Source organism: Telmatherina bonti, assembly GCF_933228915.1.
Source record: "Telmatherina bonti genome assembly, chromosome: 23".
Lineage (NCBI taxonomy): Eukaryota > Metazoa > Chordata > Actinopteri > Atheriniformes > Telmatherinidae > Telmatherina > Telmatherina bonti.
This window is the reverse complement of record NC_136632.1, coordinates 20145551-20165940: the sequence shown is the minus strand read 5'-3', so window position 1 is coordinate 20165940 and position 20390 is coordinate 20145551. Positions and strand designations below refer to the sequence as shown.

The window sequence follows — 20390 nt, the reverse complement described above, 5'->3', positions numbered from 1 at the left end:
TGTTTTGTTTTTTTGTTGTTTTTTTTTGTTTTTTTCTTCTTCAACAATGATCGTAGAACCTGATCGCTGTCAAATGATTTAAGTAAGTACACCAAAGACCTGGAGCTCTGCAGAACCCAGACCTGCACTTCTTCAATCCTGCTGCTTGGACAAAAAAAAAAAAAAAAAAAAAAAAAAAAGGCAACACAGATACCTGCTATCTTACCAGATACCACTCATGCTCTGCAAGTAAATGCTTGGTGGAGAAAAAGAAAAAAAAAAAAAAGGAACAGACAACAATAGTAATCTCAAAATTGCTTGTAAAATTACTTTTAAATGTAGATAATATTTGTATATAGGTAGATAATGTTTGGTTGATTTAAGGGGGATAGCAATAAGAACTTAAAAGGTCATTACAATCAGAAGGTCTTAGCTCACTAGCTAGGTCAACAGAACCTCTTTTACATGCACTAAAAAGAGAAAAGGAAAAAAAAGTCAAAATCATAAACCTCAGCTAGAGATTATATCCAAATCTGTTTGCTCAAAACTACATCAAATGTGTTTTAAAAAGAAAAATATGGAATTTTCTTATTTTTGTTTTTAAATAAATTGGCTAATTGACATTATTGCACATGAGCAAAAGACAGTAATACTATTAGAGCTCTGTTCATCAACCCGTCCCTCCTCCTCCTCCTCCAGATCCTCCTGAAGCACTTCAAAACAGTCAAACCTGGTGATGTACAGCAACAAGGTATGTTTCAGCAACCCAAAAAAAAAAAAAAAAAAGATGGGTAGAGATCCTGATCTGGGCGAGAGGACAGAAGACAGCCAGCAGAGATGAACACTTACATTGTGCTATAAAGTACAGTAAACGGCTGCATAAGTGCTTTTCTTCTTAAGCTTGAAGAGAAAGAAAAGTTCTTAAAAAAAACAGGTATTTATTGTTGAGGCATTGTTAAAAGTTAGCCTGTGCTATCCATTCAGGGGTGAGCTTGTAAAATCCCTATCAGTGGGGAGAGGGAGGGGAAATCTTTCAGGACATAAAAAAATAACAAAGATGACGTTTAACCCCTCGGACTCTGTCGTTTCATAGATCGCTGCTACATTAAAATCGCACGGAATTATGTGCAACATCGGGGGGGGGGACACGACAAAAGATGATTCCTCTAACCTCCTCTCTGTCTGTTTTTTTTTTCTTTCTTACTTTCTTTTTTCTTTTTCTCTCGGTAAAGTTCTGCCCCGCCTCATTACCGGTGTCGATTGGCAGTGTCCAGGTCCAATAGCATGGCAGAGTGATTCAGTAAAAACACCGTAGTTGCAGTGAGGTTATTTTAAGAAGAAGGAGGGAGGGAGGGGAGGGGAGAAGGGGGGGATGGGGGTTGCTCTGGAGGAGGCTGACAGCCCACGGCAACGGCGCTGATGGGTTTCTGCGTCCGCTCGTCCTCACACTGGCCCGTTGACCGACACCTCCTGGGCTGGTGGCGTTTCCTCTCTGTTGGGACACAAAAGCGCTCCAGATCACCGTCTTCAGACGCGACACAGAAAAACACAGAGCTAGTTCTGTCGGACAGCGTCGCAAATCTAATCAATTACTAGCCTCCTTAAAGTCCCATAACCACCTCATCACAGCTCTGTTTAAGTCGCTCAACGACCTCGTCGTGTGGCTCTTTGCAGGAAGCGTCTTTCCAAGCCGACCGACGCGACGATAAGTAAAGTGTGAATAAACGTCCCGTCAGCTGAGCAGCAATCGCACAGAGCAGGTTACTTACTTCCTATCAGTCTGTGTGTTTGCAGGCGAGTCCTCGGCAGGCTGCTCGGGAGCTGAAGGAGGATCTGACAGGGACAGTTTCTCCAGAGAAACCGGACTCTCCTCGCTGCAGGACACAAAACAAACAGCTTGCTGTTAGTCGTGATGGCTGGGCTACTAGGAGTGGAAAAATCGGATTGAAAAATCGAAAATCGACTTTTTTTTTTTTTTTTAAACAAAAAATCAATTTTTTTTCCAATTAAAAAATTTATAATGGATTATTTTTGTCATTTTTATTATTATTGATCTTTTAACCTGTCTTCTTGGGCGTTATAGCAGCAGAATGATGGTCTGGCTACTGGGTTGTTGAAAAAAAAGTTTTTTCACAATTATTTTGTTTTTAATCTACAATAATCAGCAATATCGAAGAATTATGAGAATCACAATTTAAATCGAATCGGCACCCAAAAAATCGGAATCGCATCGGGACAAAAGCATATCGTCACGCCCCTACTGACTACTGCATCTTCCTGCTTGCTTTATGTTCTTTTTATATGAAACACAAAAACTCTCTGAGGAAATCTGCCGTCTGACTTGCCTGCTCGTGTTTTTAGATGGTTTTGGGGGCTTCACCGAGCCCCAATCTGCTGCAAATATCAAAATAAGAAGTCTGCTATCATTTTCTCCCACGTTTTCTCATTGATTTGTGTTTAATCAGCAGTTCCTGAAAGAAATCTTGTGCCTCCACCTCAGAAGATCTATATTTCAACATGTAGATTGGTGTGTTCTCCCTGCACACTGCGCCCACCCAGTCTACCCATGCAGCTGGCCCTGCTGGTTGCCTCTAACTGGAAAACTCGCAGATGTCGCTTAATGTGTGAAAATCAGGTTTTTGTAAAAGTCCTGTATGATCGTACTCCAGCTTCTTGGAGTTTTTCCTCTACATTTAACCTTTGAATGAGCTTCCATTGAACTGGTAAATAAGTCAGACCACCTCTTGCACACGACAGACTGGCTTTTCTCCTTCCGTTTCAGCTCCTTCGAAGGAGCAGATTTACTTTACTTAGAGGCAAAACTGAAGGCATCCAGTAATTTCAAATCCCAGTCCAGACTGTAATTACATCAATGTGGTGATTATGTTTCAAATATAGATGTTTATATATATACATACACGCATGCACGCACGCACACACACACACACACACACACACACACACACCAGCTTTCTGCGTCTGTCTGCAGAGTGGACTGGTCAACGGAAGTCTGATTGGATCTAAATTATTTGTATAATTTAGGTTTATTTTTCAGATTTTTAAAGCGCTGAGTGTATAAACCGAGTTCTTGGCCAAGTTGCTGACCTTTTGAGGTCAGCTGTCTTGTTGCTGGGGGGAGCTTCTGAGGCGACGGCTACGGCGGGAGGGGCGGCAGCATTCTTGTCATCCTCCTCGCTGTCGGATCCCCCAGAGGAGCTGCTGTCTGAGGCCACAAGCGGGGCCTTTCTCCCTTCTCCCGCTGACGAAGCACCAGAGGAGGCACCGACTCCTGCGGATGAGGATGGACGGGAAAAACAAAACACTTCACCGTCTTGTTTCCAAGTTTACTTTGTTGAATGTTGGTTGCTGGTGCAGGTGGCCACTCACCAGTCTTCTCGTGGTTCTGTTTGGCTTGTTTATCTGTATCAGTGCTGTCCACAGGTGAGCTGCACCTGGGATCAGTCTCTGTACTGCAGGAAACCAGAAAGAAAACAACTTGATTAAAGGGATATTTTTAATTTTTGACCCAAACATCAGTCTAATGTGAGGAATAATGGATGATTTCTGGGGTCAGTATACAGCGCTTGATGCATGTCGGCACTCTGAGCACTCTGGGCTGCCCTCCTCAGAAACTAGAACATTGTAACGTTCCAGGAGCGGATCCGTCTCTCATGTGACCCGGAACGCTTTTTTTTATGGCAGTAAACATGTATGAAGTACTAGAAATCAAGAGTCAAGTAAAAGTACAAGCACTTTATGAATGAAGTAACTTAAATAGAAGCTGAAGTGTTCTTGAAGTGCCTAAAGTAGAAGTACTAAAGTATTCAATATTTGTCACTAGACCCCCCCCCCACACACACACACACACACACACACACACACACACTAATGGACCTACCTGGCTATTGTAATAGATTACTGAGGGAGCACACCGGATGATTTAGCTACTGCTACAAAGATGGGGTGTGGAGAGTTAGGAATGAGCGTTGCAGATGACGGAGTGTGTTTTTGGAGCTGGAGATCATTTTGAGATCAGTGTACATACTGTACATACTGTATGTATTGCTGCACTTTGGTGGATTTTCTGGGAGGTTAATAAACCACCTCAACCCAAGTCCCAACTGCGCCATATTTTTGGGGGAACAACCACAAACCCTGCCACACCTGTGTCCTCTGTTTTTCTGTTTATTAGAAGCTAAATGCGGCTAGTTGAAGCTAAGTGGCGAAAAACCAAAGCTAAGGTAACTTCCAGAACATTTTGCAAAAGCTGACGCTGCTTGGCAACAATAAAGGCATTTCCTAAAACTTGTGAAATTATCAACGAATCATTAGAATAATTAGCAAATGACCTGCTTTAGTTTTGTGGTTTTCATGCGCTGTTTAACAGGAAGCAGTACTCCTGTAATGTTCCTTAAGCTAAAGGCTAACACATTTTCAAATCAATAGTTATCAACGCGAGTCATGCCAAAGTTACGGCTGCATTTGATACTCAGAAACTATAACTTATAGTCATGTTTCTGGGGAAGTTTTTGCTTTGTGTGAGTTTGTGAATGTCACAGATGGAGACAGTTTAATGTTGTGGCAGTGTAATGTGACCTGTGGGAAGTTACAGGTTTAGCGCCCCCAGTGGCCAAAAGTTAAACCGTATCATGTCCGGATTGTGTCAGGATTTCTTGACTGAATTCGGTCTTTTAAAAATCATTTTAGTTTCTGATGACTGGGACCGAACTAGCATTCTGATTATTCGTGTTTCGGGTCGAGAGGTTTGTTTTTCTCACCCGGTGAAAGGCTGGAACTCGGTGAAGTTGGCCCAGCCCGTTTCCTGCGTTTCTGCTCCACTCCCACCCGAGCTCTCCCACCCTGGTGAGGTTTGGGATGCAACAGTTCCTCCAGAATCCCTGAAATCTGCCGTCCAGCCGGGACCTTGGAGACGAAACAAAGACTTTTTAAATGAGACACAAAAAAAAAAAAAACAATCTAATGATGGACTTCTGCATGTTTGACATCTACCATCCTGAAGTCTACCCGTGTCTGATGCGTTCTGCTCAGAATCTTCTTCCTCATCAGATTCAGACCCACGATCCCGCTCCCTGCCTCCGTTTTCCATGCTGCTCCTGGAGCTCCCCTCTGAGGTTTGAGAGACTCCAAACCTTACAGAATAATGATTAAAAACAAATTATATAAATTAATTATGTTTAATTACTGATATCTGTGGCATCAAAGCAAACAAACAAAAAAGCAGAAGTGAGGAAAAAGTTCAATTCACCTTGTTCTGGATTTAGCTTGTGTTGCATAGTTGATCTCCTTTTCCTCCCAAATGTCCTCCTCCTCTTCAGCGTCGTCAAACTGGCGTATCCTCTCTTTACAGCAGGCTTCAAAAGCTGCTGCATTGGCCTGTTGCAAAAAAACAACAACAATCAAATCAGCGATCCTGTGGCAGTAACGTCAAACAAAAGCAAGCAGAAAGTGCTTCGAACTTACACTATTATCATCAGCATCTAGATTGAAGTTTATTTCGGCAATTCTGTCAAATGTGGCACTGGAAAAAAGGAGAAACACACAGCTTTGATCCAACAAGATTGCACGATTCACAGAGTTAAAAACACCTTCAAATGTCTCAACAAGCAGAACTGTAAAACTCATACTTGATATTTTCATCGTGCTCACTGAACTCCTCATCGTTGAACCCGAACTGATCCACAAAGTTGGCGGTCATCTGTTGGATCTGGTAGTCTGAGAAGGTCTGAGAGGAGGACACGCGTAAATACGGAGCTCCTAGTTGGTTTAGATAAAGCCGGACTGCATGACTGAGGCTACTTTACCTGCTGCAGAGACAGATCGTTGGGGAAGGGGCTCTCCATGTCGTCGTCTTCGCTGGATGAGTGCATGTTGTGGGTACTCACCTGCAGCAAAGAGCGCAGACGTTTGCACACTTTTCATTTGCAGATGTTCAAATTTGACTTTTAGGAGAAAAGAGTGGCTCATTTGACAACTGTAAACACATCAGACTCATTCATTCCTCTGGATTTATTACTATGTTATTGCTTGGTGCAACTAAGTCACTCTACCAACCACAGACTGCGTTCATGTACAGGCTGAATTTGGATTTTAAATGCTTATTTAACGTGCTGGTGGAAGAGAAGTTTGCTTAAAGTTTTTAGCTTATAGTGATGGTACGCGGTTATTTTGGAAGAAATTAAAATGCTGCAGTGCAAGTAGCATATTTGTGGCTTTTCAAACTTAAAAAATGAATTGTTCAAATGTATTCATCACCTCAATTCTTCAGAAAAACTAATTATTATGAGACTAAGTAATGCAAAACTCAGTTCGATACAATACTAATCTCAACTGTGGAGGCATTAGGTCTGTTCTTTTACCCCCATCTTTTTATTTTTGGGCCTCACATCTGTAATAAAGATTGAACTGAGTTGAAAATGCATGAAATTTTCCTGCAGAGTAAATGTAAACACGCCTTGTTGAGTTAACCTCCTGCAAAAACACACCAGCAGAAACCAAATCCTGCCTTTCCTCAGAGTGGAAGCTGCCTTTGTTGCTTATCAAGTGCAGACACTTCTAACTTTTGCTCTTTTAACATTTATTTAATCGAGATTTGGATTAAATAAGAAATTAAGGAGCTGAGAAGCTGATTAGTGCTTCCCTGACCCAGCCCTGGCCTCCATGGTTATGTCCTGCATGATCTACAAAGGTTTAAAGAGGACAGTAGGAGATGCAATGAAGGGAAATTAAAAGTAGCAGAGGAGGGGATAGAAACAATTATGAGGTCTCACCAGTTCTACTGTGTTTCTTCTGTTGGTTTCTCTCAGGGTCTCATCCACAAAGCTCTCCCAGCGACCTCTGCAGTCTTCTGGCAGCTCTGCAGCAGAATGAAGCCCAAACATGGACATTTATCTTCACCATTCAGTTCAAACAGAAACATCCAACATTTGATGGGACACAAATACCTTTGATGAGGTCGGTGATTTGGGCCTGGACCGGTCCTTTCTCCAGATTCTGGACCACCATGTTGGCAATTCTGGTTAAATGGCCCATGTTGCCTCTCCTGGTGCCTCCGTCAGCCCTGATATCCACAGATACACACTTCAATTTTTCACTTTTTTTTTTTTTTTTTAAACAATCAAACTCAACGTATATTTATGCTGCAGTATGAAATGTTGCTACTCAAATACATGAAGCACAACAAGAATAAAAATAGATCCTTACTGTATTTTATCATTTTCCTCCCAAGCATCAAGGATCCTCTGGACGAGTCGACACTTCTGGAAGAGCTAAAGGTTCAAAACAAGTGTTACTTTGGGGGGGAAAAAGACCTCACAGATATTTAAAAAAAAAAAAAAAAACAGAAAAGGAAAAAAAATGCATGAAGTTTGAAGCTGCATAACCCACTTACATGTGCCACCAGGGTATTATGGAGAGAGGTCTGTGGGTCACTGGTTCCGCCTGTCTCCATTCCCTCCTCTTGCACCTCAGAGTTGGACGCTGCAGGCTTTCCGTCGTGGTTCTGCAGGCCTGGGTTGGGCCGCTCCTCTGAAGATGGATGGTTCAGGATAGCTGTCACGCACAGCTCCACTTGGAAGTGCAAAAAGTTATTCCAGGAGTATTTGAAGAACAGATCCTGTGCAAATAGAGATGTAAGGCAAAGATGTAAAGAAGAGTGCACACGCGTTGAGATTAACTCCTTTTTCCATTCATTTTTCCAAGTAAATGTAAAGCAAATACAGACATTAACATCAACAAACATTGGAAAAGCAGGAAAAAACACAGCTGAAATATATTGGTCATCCCTAAACTTTGTGATGAGACAAACTCAGGACACATTTACGGATGCCTTATGTGTGCTCTCATCTCTTTGCAACCACAGTTTAACTATTTCTAAAAGTCATTAAGGGAATGTTTGAGTCACAGGTGAACTCTGCAGTGTGTCCGTGATGTTTCACAAGCCAAACAGTGCAGCTTCTGAACTCCACGTCCACTGAAATGCAGACCCTGCTCCGAGGAAGCCACACCCACTGCCCTTTGCTCAGTGTGATAAAAGTCTTCGGCCTCATGACCAACCTTGTGCAAATTTTAACGCAACTTCACAAAATATTACATAAAACCTGAATGAGGCAGATCAGATGACTTTGAAAATGAACGACAGCCCAAACACACAACAAAAGACAAAGAAGGTAAAAAGTCAGAGAATCAAGAGTTTAGCCCACCAGTAGTAGGTCCATGGTGGCAAGATTGCAGAGCTCTTGGCAGATACTGGGCGCGCTGGTCTGCAGCAGGGCGGCCACCAGCCGGGCCACGTGAAGGCGAGCGTTCCCCAGTGGCTGCTCGAGAACGCCAACGGTCGTCAATATTGCACTTTTCTGCAGAACAGAATACATTTACATCATCAAAAAAAACATAGTTTTAACACAACAACAACAACAATAAGCAGCCAGTTGTGATGGAAAACAACCATATTTAGGGCTAGAAGAGTCTGCCTCATTGCAGAGAGGGTGTTACCTTGGGGGGATCCAGAAGAAGCTGCTGGAAGTCCTTTAAATGGGGCTCAATGGCATTTAAAATACTGCTGTTGACAGTGTAAGACCTTTCATAACCCTGAGAATACAGATCCATTAACCCTTCCAACCTGCCAGACACAAACAAAGACATGCTTCAGTCTCTACATTCTTCATAAGGACTCATAAAACAAAGTGAACAGGTTCCTCCGCTTCCTTGATGGCTTTTTTTTTTTTAAAAAGTACGTACAACACATACTGAACAGATCACAGCTTTTCTTTAACACAAACACTCACCCAGACCTTCTGGTCTCCAATAAGGTAAGTAGCACTTGAGTTCCGTTAACGATGGAGGCCTCGCTCCTCTCCCCCTCAAACATATTTTTGAGAAGCCCTGCTACACTCTCCTGCCTGAAAGACACAGGAATGAGAAAGAAAGAAGAATCTCCATCTCAATATGCTATTCTCAAACAAAACCTACGATTCTAGTACAGCCAGTAGTGGGTCCGACTCCACGTTCTCCTGCATCTGATTGGCCTGGTCACGACTAAGGCGGATAATGTCACAAAGCGTTTGGGACGCATTTGATTGTCTCTGAAAAAAAACAAACAAATGGATCAGACAAGACTTCCTTATACCAGAGGATGTCTTAAAGGTTCACCAGAAGCTAGCTAAACACTCACCTCTTCATCTTTGCCAGTATGGATGAGCTCTGTGAGTCTCTGTACCAACTTTTCCTCATTCAGCCACTGGAATAAAAAAAACCAAAACATTTAGAAAGTTTTTAATGATGTTTTTTTAACAGCTACAATTTACTAGGGTTGTGACAATATGCTTTTGTCCCGATTCGATTACGATTTTCTTGGGTGCCGATTCGATTTAAATTGCGATTCTCACAATTCTTTTATATTGATGATTTTTGTAGATTAAAAACAAAATAAGTGTATAAATTTATTTATTTATTTATTTTTTTTACTCGTCATTTTCCTTGATTTCAATGAGGAAAAAACAACATAGTAGCCAGACCATCATTCTGCTGCTATAATGCCCAAGAAGACAAGTTAAAAGATCAATAAAAACAATAAAAATGACAAACATCTTATAACAGATTACTTTTATTTATTTGAAAAAAAAAAATCAATTTTATAATTGTGAAGCAAAAAATCCAGATTTTCAATTTTTTGATTGGATTTTCCCACCACTACAATTTACCCCGACGAGGAAAGACATTTCCAGATAGCTTACATGAAGAACCTCCTGTCTCAATGGGGCAGGTTCCACACAACTGATGAGGCGAAGCAGCAGGTCCATCATGGCAGAGGCGTCAATGTGTTTGAGCACCAGGCTGATAAAGCCTTCTTTTTTCTTTAGAAAGGTAATCACCTGGAAATGGGCATAATGTTAAATCCATTTAATAAGAAAAACAAAGTTAAGTCAGTGTCATTTAGAAACATAAAGCTGATGGTTTTTTGTTTTTTTTTTTGCTCTACCTGTTCAGTTTTCCTGGCAATGAGATTGCCGATGGTTTTGCTGAAAAAACTGGCCAGTAAGGGGTTCAGGGGCGGGTCCTGCTCCAGGAAGTGGTAGAGCACCTCAAGCAGAGACTCGTCTCCACCGAGCTTATCATTTATACAGGACACATCTGAGGTCAGCAGCTCACAAGCAATATTGGGAAACCTTAGGAAAGCAACAAGCATCATGACAAATTAATTCTATAAATATTGTTTTTGTTGTGACTGGAGCATCATATTATTTCCTGTGTGTCAGTGTTAGGTCTCACTTGAAGCGGCTCTTCTCCTCCAGGTCGGCAGGTGGCTCTGTGGTAATGAGGCTGACTAGCTCTTGCATGCAGTGGTCCTGGGAGAGGAAGAGGAGCAGCCGGCGGTTTTGGGCCTTGCACTCCTGCAGGACGTCATCCTCTTCCATCAGCTCTCTCAACGTCACGTCCTCTCTGTCCAGCAGCTGGTCAATGTGGGAGGTGGTGTGCAAGTCGAACTTCCAAAACATGGTGGCCGCTGGGATGGGGGACACAGCCCTGAGGTGTGGGACAAGCCAGTAAGGAGGAAGGCAAAAAGAAAAGAAATAAAAAAAAAAAGGAAAACAAAAGTGGATGAAAGGCCCCCAGCAGAGGCCAGAAACAATAGAAGAGAGTGGAAGCGTAGGTGGGAAGGGAAGCGAGGGAGAGAAACTGATGTAAACAAACAAGTGTAAGCCAGAGGATTAACACAGCTGTATCACTTGCGTCCTCTTATCCCAATGACAAAGTTCACAGAAACAGTCATTCATTCAGGGATTAACCTCACCGAAGCTCTCCTGCAAAAAGCTTTTCCTGACTTGCTTTGTTGGTATAGGGCACTTTATACGGGCTGCACTGAATTTTTCATAGGATGTTGCTAAAGAGGCAGAAACATATGTGCCACGGAGCCTCATCATCATCACAGAATGACTGGGTTGCTCTTTCCAAATTAGAAATATGATAGAAATAAGAAACTGATCTATAACCAGGCTGTGTGCACCAGAAAAACTTTACGTAAATTAAGGACAGCAGCTGGATCATCGGTCCAGCTAAACGCAGTAATCATGTGTGCAAATTATAAAAAAGGTGCCAGAAAAACTGGTGTTAAGTGCTCACACATACCAGTGGATGAAATGTGGATATCTTTAATCAGACCTCCCCCACGGGCAGGCAGGCATTTGTGTTTGTGCAGACAACAGAGAGTGTGGCGAGGCCTGGCATTTATCAGCATGGGTCTCCTCTTAAAACGCAGGCCTCTTTAGGAGATGAGACGTGGAGAGGCTCACCATAACCTGCACAAAAGAAAAAGATTTGCGGTTTATCAGGAAGATTTCTCACAGAATTTTGCATGCACACAAATACTGAACATCGATAACGAGCTTGAATGCATACACCTTGTTGCATGTAAACTCAAAGTCGGTGATGCACGCACGTGCATTAGTCTAGTCTGGCTCTGTACCATAATTTGGCAGCTTTAAACAATGACCCATCAAAAGATCTGGCAGCTTTAATTACTTAGAAGCATTAAAAGGATTTACAAGTCGACTTGTGTGCATCACTTTACATGTGAACAAAATCTCATCAACTTTTTTTCACTGTTCTTAGAAGCACAATTATGGCTTTTATATGGCTACTTTCCAAAAGTGATGAATGGAAACCATCTTAAGGATGAAAGACAAGTGTTTGATGCTTCATGACTAAGCAGTTTTATTCAGTTTTACTTTACATGTCCATTTACTGTGGGAGCTAATCTTCACAACCAAACACACCAGCAGTAACAGAAAACAATTAGATCTGCTGACTTGAACAAAGCCCCTGCGTCTCTCCGAGCAACGTGCAAACAACTGTTGATCGTGGAAGTAAAACTGAAGGAGGAAACTAAAAAGCTTCCTCCTTTTTCTTTTCCTATTTTCCTCAGGGGGGACCTTTCCTTGCACATGCAGCAGCAGGGGCAGCAGCGTCCATCTGGCATACATTTACAGAGTACACAAGTGCAATAATAACCCACAGAGCACTCCCTGTGGACACCGAGCAGGAAAGCAAATGCTTGACTTTACATCCAAAATAGAACCCACCAGAGGCAACCTCAACAAAAACAGTCTACTGGCACATGCAACTGACGATGAAAAGAGGAACAATGGTGCATAAAGGGCATGCGTGTGGATGTCATGAGTCAAAGCAGGCTGTAATTAAGCAAGTTAAAAAGCTGTGAAATAAAACGAAAAGAAATTTCACCTGCATTTTTACAAGAACTCTGAATCGCTTGATGTGTATAAAATTACAAATTATAGCAAATGCAGGCTGTGGAAAACTAGTGGCATATACAAACAAATTACACTAAAGACGACAAATTAACTCCAGATGTCGCTTACAGGTTTTCTACTAGAACTATATCTAATGTTTAATGACTAGTTTGGCCTATAATTTTATGTAGCTTTGCAATGCGTTCATACAAAAAAGTCAGTTGTGCTTTTCCCCTCTGGTTCACGTACATGATTATCTTTGTATCTGAGTCTTTGATCAGCTAATGTTATAGCTAAAGATACAACTTGTTCCTTCAAAAACAAAACAACAAAAACTATGTGCATCCACCTTTAATGATGCATTGCAATTACAACTGGTTTTTATTTGTTTATCCAACAATAAGAGGTGCATTGGTGTGTAGTTAGATAAATGTAAATTGAGCTTCCATAGCCTTGGCATGAAATGCACATCAACTGACTAGATGTTGAGCTCAGATTGCTGTTTACTTCAACTCAACTTAGGCAACACCAGCAAATAATACTCTCTATACACCAACTTTTCACCAGATAAGCAAACAACAAAAATAAATCCATTTAAAACGTAAGATTTATATCAAACTCAACAGTGTGTACTTAATTCCTGTACATAAATCGCTTTGTTGCCTCGATATACAATATACACAAGCCAACTAGTGTTTCATTATTAGCTAAACACTCCAAAAATATTACAAACAAACTAATTGATGTGGTTCATATTACACAGGTAAATAAATTGCGATCATTTCAAAAGCACAAACAACTCTGTGACTATTGCGTTAAAGAGTGATCTGAAGGGAAAAAACAAACACGTAACGCTAACAAAAACCGGTCAACCAACATACATTTCTTTATAAATACATGTGTTTTGTAGGCTCTAGCTTCTCAAGTTAGCAAACAATTTGGCAAACTTTAGTTCCTCCTTCAGGCTGCTTAGCATATAGGCTAATTAGCCGCTGACAGTGAACGTGTGTTGATCGGAGTTAGCCAACTTAACTAGCTGTCCAACTTATGTTCAACTTTGTCGATGTAGTAACAGAGTTAAAACCAGTTACTTCTTCCAACTCCAGACTATCTTTCCCAAATAAAACTTACCTTTGATTCGAAGTCTGCCACTACTCCTTCCTTTACTGTTTGGTTTTTAGTGGAAATTGTCGTCAAGCAGTCAGCTACAAGGCAGCTAACTAGGAGCTAGCTGCGTTGGCTAGCATAGCAAATAGTGATTTGTTTTGAAGAAGGGGTCAGTCTGCGACAGCACACCGCTAGCTAGCTCAACTTGGCTAACGTTAGTCAAATGTAGCTTACAAGACAATCAAATCAACAGTTCGTCTGCATTAATCGAGACTTGGCGTTAAACAGAAGTAGTTGTTATTTAAAATGTAGAGGGTACAGGTCGTACTCACGCACAAAGTAATTCAAACGTGGGGTTAAGTTTAGCATGCAAGGCAGGAAAAACTCAGTCATAATTTTCGAATCAAAATGGCGACGCAGCAACGAGAGCGCGCAGTAGACGTACGGGAGCGCGCTTTGAGTTCAAACAGACCTGCAGGTGTGTTGTATGGGGCTTGCAAAACTTCTTCTGGACAAGAAACGGAGCGATAGAAATTTATCGAACATTTTAGAAAAGTTTGGCAGATTGATAACTGTTACAATGAATTTGATTAAATAAACCAAACCCTGAATATAGAATAATTTATCTCAATCGAGACAGAAACAGACTTCAAGATGATGAACGATCAGGGCAGGATTAAAAGTGCACAGGGCCTTGGGCCCACAGTGTTTCAGGGGCCCCTTTACCCACCGCAACATTGTGACAATTGTGAAAGACAGAGGCTGCAGTGCATTGTGCACTCTGCTGAGAAGGTGATTGGCTGCAGCCTCCCGTCTTTCCAAGACCTGTACGTCTCCAGGACTTGGGGACAAGCAGGCCGGATAGCAGCTGACTCTTCTCACCCTGGACATGGACTATTTGAGCCACTTCCCTCTGGCAGAAGGTTACAGTCCATTCAGACAAGAACCTCTCGCCATAAAAACAGTTTCTTCCCCTCTGCCGTCAGACTCATGAACACTTACAAGACCCATGAACACTCATAATACCTTAGCTGTACACTTTATAACTCCAGTCACTTAAATAATTCATGTCACATCACTTCATCTATTGCACTGCTAATTTGCACAGTTGTTTGGATGCTACTGTTCATACTGTACATATATACATGTCTACAGAAGAAATTACTTTTACCTTTACTTTTATTATATATTTTAACAGAAAAAAAGTTTGTTTGTATATATGTTAATTTCTCTGCATGCCTTACCTTATTTGTAAAATAGTTGTAAAATAGCTGTATTTCTAATTTTATATTATTATCCAGTGTTTTTATTATTATTATTTTTTATTATTCAGCAGCTTATCACCAAAATAATTTCCTAGTCTGTGAATTGTTCAAAGACAATGACAATAAAAGTCTTTCTGATTCTGAAAAGTCTTTCTGAGATACACCGTGAAAGACATTTCTAACATCTCTCAGCCAGTGGTACCAATAGCAATACACTAGACACTGTTGCGTAACTATGTGGCTTTTTTGTACATTTTATTTAATGTACAAACTGATTGTGTTTTCCCTGTGTGGACCCCAAGTGGGCGTGGGCCTGTACCCAGTGATAATCCGGCCTTGTGTACAATGGATACCTTTTAAAGAATTTTAAACAACAAAACTCTTGAATATCACGATGAGAATAACATTGAAATCAGACCGATGTAAAAAAAAACAAAAAAACCCCAACTTATATATGCTCCACACTGACGCTGGTTAAAGCGAGCCATTTCTCGATTTCATACAGTTTTAAGTAGAAATTTAGAAATTTTACAAGAAATTGCATAGAATTTGGCAACCCATTATTAACTATATATATAGTTGTGCTATATATATGAGCACAACTATATATAGTTGTGCTCATATGTATATTCATCCCCTTTCATTAAATAAAAAACACTGAATAAACAACAGTCACTCAAATAACTGGAGACTTAAAAAAGGAACAACTAAAAACTTGCACAAATATAATTTAGTAATATAAGACACTGTTTTTTTTTTCATTTATTTGAGTTGAAGAAAGAAAGAAAAAACAAACAAACAAGTTGGTCCTGGACAAATTATAGCCCTTTTCTGTTGAAAAGTGGGACAAAATACCTGTCAACAGGTGCAGAAGTCTGACTGAGAGGAACAGAAAACACCTGACGGTAGTGGAAACATTGTAGGATTGTTCAACAAAATATTAGTTTATGAGTGATGTAATATGTAATAAATTATCTTATTTTTTTGCTTTTTAAACAATATATTTCTATTGAACCAGAATTAGAAAGTAATGTGATGATTTTCATAAAATTTTTATTTATTATTACTTTAGTCAATTTCAGCTTATTTTACAGATAGCTGTTTTTTTCCTTCTTGAATGAAAGGGTAATATAAATATGAGCACAACTATATATATTATTATTATTATTATTATTATTATTGCCGCCTTTCTTTCCTCGCTTCGCCTCCTCTCGCGGCTTGTTCTCCGTGTCCCACAATGCATTGTGTTCAGTCGTCGGATCATGGACCAAAGCGGTAAGTGAATTGCCAAGTAGGGCCCACACTACCAAAGTTTGTGTATGAAATGTAGTTTTCCCTACACATTTGTCGTTATACCAGCGTTTTACCTTAGCAAAAAAACGTGGTAGCAGAATACAGTTTTAGTGAAGCATTAAAATGCCTTCCAGGCCACCGTTAAAGTTAGCATGGTTTAGGTTAGCTTAAAAATCTGCTAGCGAGAGACTAATACTAATCTACTTCAGTTGGCCAAAAGTTAATGATCACGTTTAAATCAATTATAAGGGGGTTGTGTAATATTGTACCATATAATACACTCAAAATACATTTTATGTAGTTATTGGCGTTTAGCCAGCTGCTATTGAGTTTAAGCACTTGTGCTAGCTGGTAAATTAGCATATGCTAACTGTTATGGCGAAGACATTGAAAGAGTTGGTGTTTTATCATGCCTTTATATTATTTATTTAGACTTAAAAGCATTGTATTTTCACAGTATGTTTGCTAATGTCAGGTTCAATTGATTATAATATTAGTAAAGATAAGTCTAAATTTCTGTATTTAAATGATTTTTAGATACGCGACCAGATGCATGGCAGTTCACCAGTATTTTTTGCTTTTTATTAGTTTTTACAATTTTCAAACAAACATTTGCCATTATCTTACATATCATTCCATGTGATAAGTTATTGCCGTGTCTTTAGTGTTTATGTTGCAATGATTTCCCTGCCTGATCTTATTAGTTGGCTCAAGAGCAAAGGGAGTGTGTCTTTATATGTAACCTTTTTTGACAACAGACAATGATCTTCAAGGAAGTGATGGCTCTGGGAGTTTGGGTGGCTTGGATGTTCGCAGAAGGATCCCCATCAAACTCATATCCAAGCAGCCCTTAAGAAATAAACCACTGCCACGTATTCAGAGACCTGTTGGCAGACCTTGTAAAAGTGAACCTGGAGAAGATGGTAAGGACAACAGTACAGCCGGTATTTGCAGTGTGTTTTAAGATTACTGACTTCGTGAGATCTTATTCTTTCAGATTGGTTTGTTTGTTTTTCATACTGCGAAGCAAATCAATAATAATTGTAGTGTTAGTTTTTTCCAGTCAGTTGTTTTTTAGCCTAATCTTCATAAGTGGAAACTATTTTCTCCTTTACTAAATGGGTTTTCTGTTCTGCCATGTTATTGTGCTCTTCTGAAGTTCATTTGGTGTAAAACCAAAATAGTTTGCCTGTCATATAACAGCAGTAACATCTACTACATTGTAGTCAACACAACCACACTTTACTGTATGTTTATGTGCATCTAAGAATATATCAAATAAGGATTAATCAGCAGTCACCAATCAGTGATTTAGATGAACATTTTTTCCCAGTCCTATCAAAGAACCATATGGGGGTTTCAACAGAGAGCTTTCTTGATCTGTGTTGTAACAAGAAAGTTAGATTCCTTCCATCAGGATTTTAGTGGTTAATCTGTTTTACATCTACATTCTACGTTTGACTGTAAAATCTTGGACGGGTTGTGTTTGATACTTGAATTTCCCTTTGGGGATGAATAAAGTATTCTTGTATTTTGTTTTATTTTGCTGTTGTTGCTTTTGTTTTTACAAGCTCTGCATTTATAAAACTGTTCTGTCCTGTTTTGCTCAGATAAGTTTGGTTTCAAGCAAGAGGAGCGGTTTGATTGTGGCACCAAAGCTGGGGATATATTTGCAAATCAGAGAAGGTTTCCCCAGCAAATGTTTTGGGACTATAAGGTACATTACCTGTGTGGAACTAAAAGGACTAAACACTTTTGTTTTAATTTTTAGAATTTTATTACTGTCACTTTTTTATGGTGGATGGTATGAAACCCAAAAACATCAATAGGAAGTTTTATAGGTTTTAATGGTAGTTACATGTGATTCTAACCTTTTAATACTTATCCAACAGTTAAACTTGATTGGTGAGAAGGATGAAGTTCCAATTCACTTCTGTGATAAATGTGGTCTCCCTATACACCTATATGGACGGATGGTACGTATTCTTTTGTCTTTTCTCCTAAGGATTTATTGTAGTAATGACTGTGTCTAATTCTTGTCCCTTTAACTACTTAGATTCCCTGCAAACATGTTTTCTGCTATGACTGTGCTTTTCTTCATGAGAAGAAAGGAGAGAAAATGTGCCCAGGGTGAGACTATTTTATATTTTTGTACCGTAAAAGCATAAATATTGTTAAGATAATGTAGACTGTGTGTCAGAATGGCTTACGCTAAGGAATATTGGTGTTTGAAGTTCAAAGCTTTTGTTTTTGTGTGCAGGCTTACTCTGTATAACTGCACGGATCCGGTTCAGCGCATCGAGCAGTGCCAGCGAGGTTCTCTCTACATGTGCAGTATTGTGCCAGGATGTAAGCGCACCTACCTGTCCCAGCGTGATCTCCAGGCCCATGTGAACCATCGCCACATGAGGGCAGCCAAGTCTTCTGCCAGCCGTCAGGAACCTGTGCACCTTCCTCCTGTGCCTGAGGTCTCGGACCGCTTCCGTGTGCCTCCACCTCTCTTACCTAAGAATCATGTTCACCTTCCCAATCCGCTCCAGCATAGCAGTCATGACCCTTACAGCCAGCCACCGCCACCGACTCCTCACGACGGACCACCACCCCCTTCTGCTCTGGGTCCTGAGACATTCCGCATTGCCACAGTAACAACTCGTAAACACAGTAATCTCATCACCGTACCCATCCAAGATGACTCCTCCTCAAGGGAGCCTCACTCTGGTGTGCCGGGCCCCAGTCAGCCCCCTCATCACCACCCTGGGGACTATCCTGGCCAGCCACCTGTAGTGACACACCCTCACCACATGATGCCCCCACAACAGCACTTTGGGCCTCCTCCACCACCTCCTCCTATCAGTCACCCAATGCAGCATCCTTCCCAGGCTGCTGGAGCACCGCACATGGTGTACAACCAGGCCCCTCCTCCCCCCATGTCCACAGCTCCCCCACCTATCACTCCTCCACCAGCACACATCATGGGGCAGTTGCCACCTTATATTGGCCACCCACCTCCAGGACCTCCACCACAGCACACTGGACCCCCTGTTAATGCCCCTCCACCTCATCATTACCCCAACTCCATGCAGCAGTTTTCTGAAGACCAGGGTACCCTTAGTCCACCTTTTAACCAGCCAGGAGGGCTCAGTCCTGGGATGTGGCCTGCTCCAAGAGGTCCGCCACCACCACGGATGCAAGGTCCACCTCCGCAGGGCCAGATGCCTGGGCCGCACCACCCAGACCAGGGCCGCTATCGGCCTTATTATCAGTAAACTGCCAACTGGATGAATGGGCAAGAGTCAGTGTCATTCTGTTCCATACTACTTGTCTGAATAATGTGATAGTAAACCTCAGGGTTACAGGATGTAGGACTTTGATTTTGATATAACTGTCCCGAGTCAAATACGTATGTAATGCACATTTTAGTTAACTGTGCTTAAGTTCCCATTGAACATACTGACTTGGAAAAGAACAGGAATGTCCCCCTTTTTTTGATAGTTTATGGTAAATATTGGTGTATATATGTCAGCTGATGTCACATGTACACTGAAAGACGTTAACAATTCTCAATAAATTTTTAATGGCAGATTTTCATCTCATCTTCTTATGTAATAGTTGATTTAACAAATATTAGCTTTAAGAGTATTGTATATATGATTTTGTGTGTCTAAAGAATTATTCAGTTTGTAATCACTTTTCAGTTTTTCAAAACAGTGAAAGGGGGGGGGGGGGGGTACACTCAGGCTCCGTCTTTTAGACCCGACCATAACATTGTCTCAGTTTCTCTGGTGGTCGTACAGGAAAAAAATGCACATATCATGTCTGTGGGTTTAACCAGAGTTATTTTCTCTTGATGAACAAGAATGTTTAATGATAAAAAACATTACTTGAACTTTAAATGCATTTCTATAGCAGTTACATTCATAGCAACTTAGTTTCATGTTGCATTTATGGTATTTTATGCAGATTTGTCCACATTTTGAATTTAGCTCCCTCTTTTAACATATAAAAACCTGCCGATACTAAGTGACAGCTACAGCAGGTGACACGTTTAAAAAAAAGACATATAACAGCACAATCTGGCAAAGTTTGTGTGAATAAATGCTGCATCGACTCAGATTAAATGATGATGGACTCGTACCTGAACAGCATTTCAACATTTATTACAAACACTAAATAACCACAATATTACACACTGGCAGCAATTTTTTTCAAACATAATGAAAAAGTTGTTCTTCGTGTTTTGATGCCGATTCTGGATGCCGTTGTCTTTTACAGATGAGATTCTTTTAACTGCAATGGAGAGAAACTTGTAAAAACAAGGTAATAAGACCACAAAGTGCTTTAACTGCTTATGATATGCAACATTAATGCGAAAGATAAAAGGTTTGTGTAGCATAACTGTATTGCAAGTTGAGTCATATGGTGAAAGTTTTGACACAGGCTAATTTAACACAACACTGACTCATACTGATCTGAAGGTGTA

General features: G+C 40.7%; 2 protein-coding genes across 3 annotated transcripts; one reads left to right on the top strand and one right to left on the bottom strand.

Moving 5' to 3' along the window:
* Window positions 1-60: 60 nt before the first annotated feature.
* Window positions 61-13755, bottom strand: ppp6r2a (protein phosphatase 6, regulatory subunit 2a). Of its 2 annotated transcripts, none has more exons than XM_079263090.1 (24): window positions 13377-13755; window positions 11125-11294; window positions 10267-10521; window positions 9977-10163; window positions 9732-9869; window positions 9170-9235; window positions 8968-9080; window positions 8784-8897; window positions 8491-8617; window positions 8199-8351; window positions 7388-7612; window positions 7201-7265; window positions 6942-7057; window positions 6768-6853; window positions 5802-5882; window positions 5625-5722; window positions 5461-5518; window positions 5246-5373; window positions 4990-5129; window positions 4758-4902; window positions 3367-3449; window positions 3085-3268; window positions 1749-1853; window positions 61-1471 (listed from the first exon to the last, which is right to left on the bottom strand). In XM_079263090.1, exons 3-24 carry the CDS (start codon window positions 10491-10493, stop codon window positions 1423-1425), a joined length of 2688 nt encoding a protein of 895 aa, XP_079119216.1. In that variant the 5' UTR covers window positions 10494-10521; window positions 11125-11294; window positions 13377-13755; the 3' UTR covers window positions 61-1422. The 2 variants fall into 2 exon arrangements, with proteins under 2 accessions (XP_079119216.1, XP_079119217.1); XM_079263091.1 differs by having other exon boundaries at window positions 62-1471; window positions 5005-5129.
* Window positions 13756-15877: 2122 nt separating this feature from the next.
* cbll1 (Cbl proto-oncogene-like 1, E3 ubiquitin protein ligase) lies at window positions 15878-19430 on the top strand. The gene is made up of 6 exons (XM_079263396.1): window positions 15878-15892; window positions 16669-16833; window positions 17521-17627; window positions 17803-17886; window positions 17967-18040; window positions 18171-19430. Exons 1-6 carry the CDS (start codon window positions 15880-15882, stop codon window positions 19174-19176), a joined length of 1449 nt encoding a protein of 482 aa, XP_079119522.1. The 5' UTR covers window positions 15878-15879; the 3' UTR covers window positions 19177-19430.
* Window positions 19431-20390: the final 960 nt, after the last annotated feature.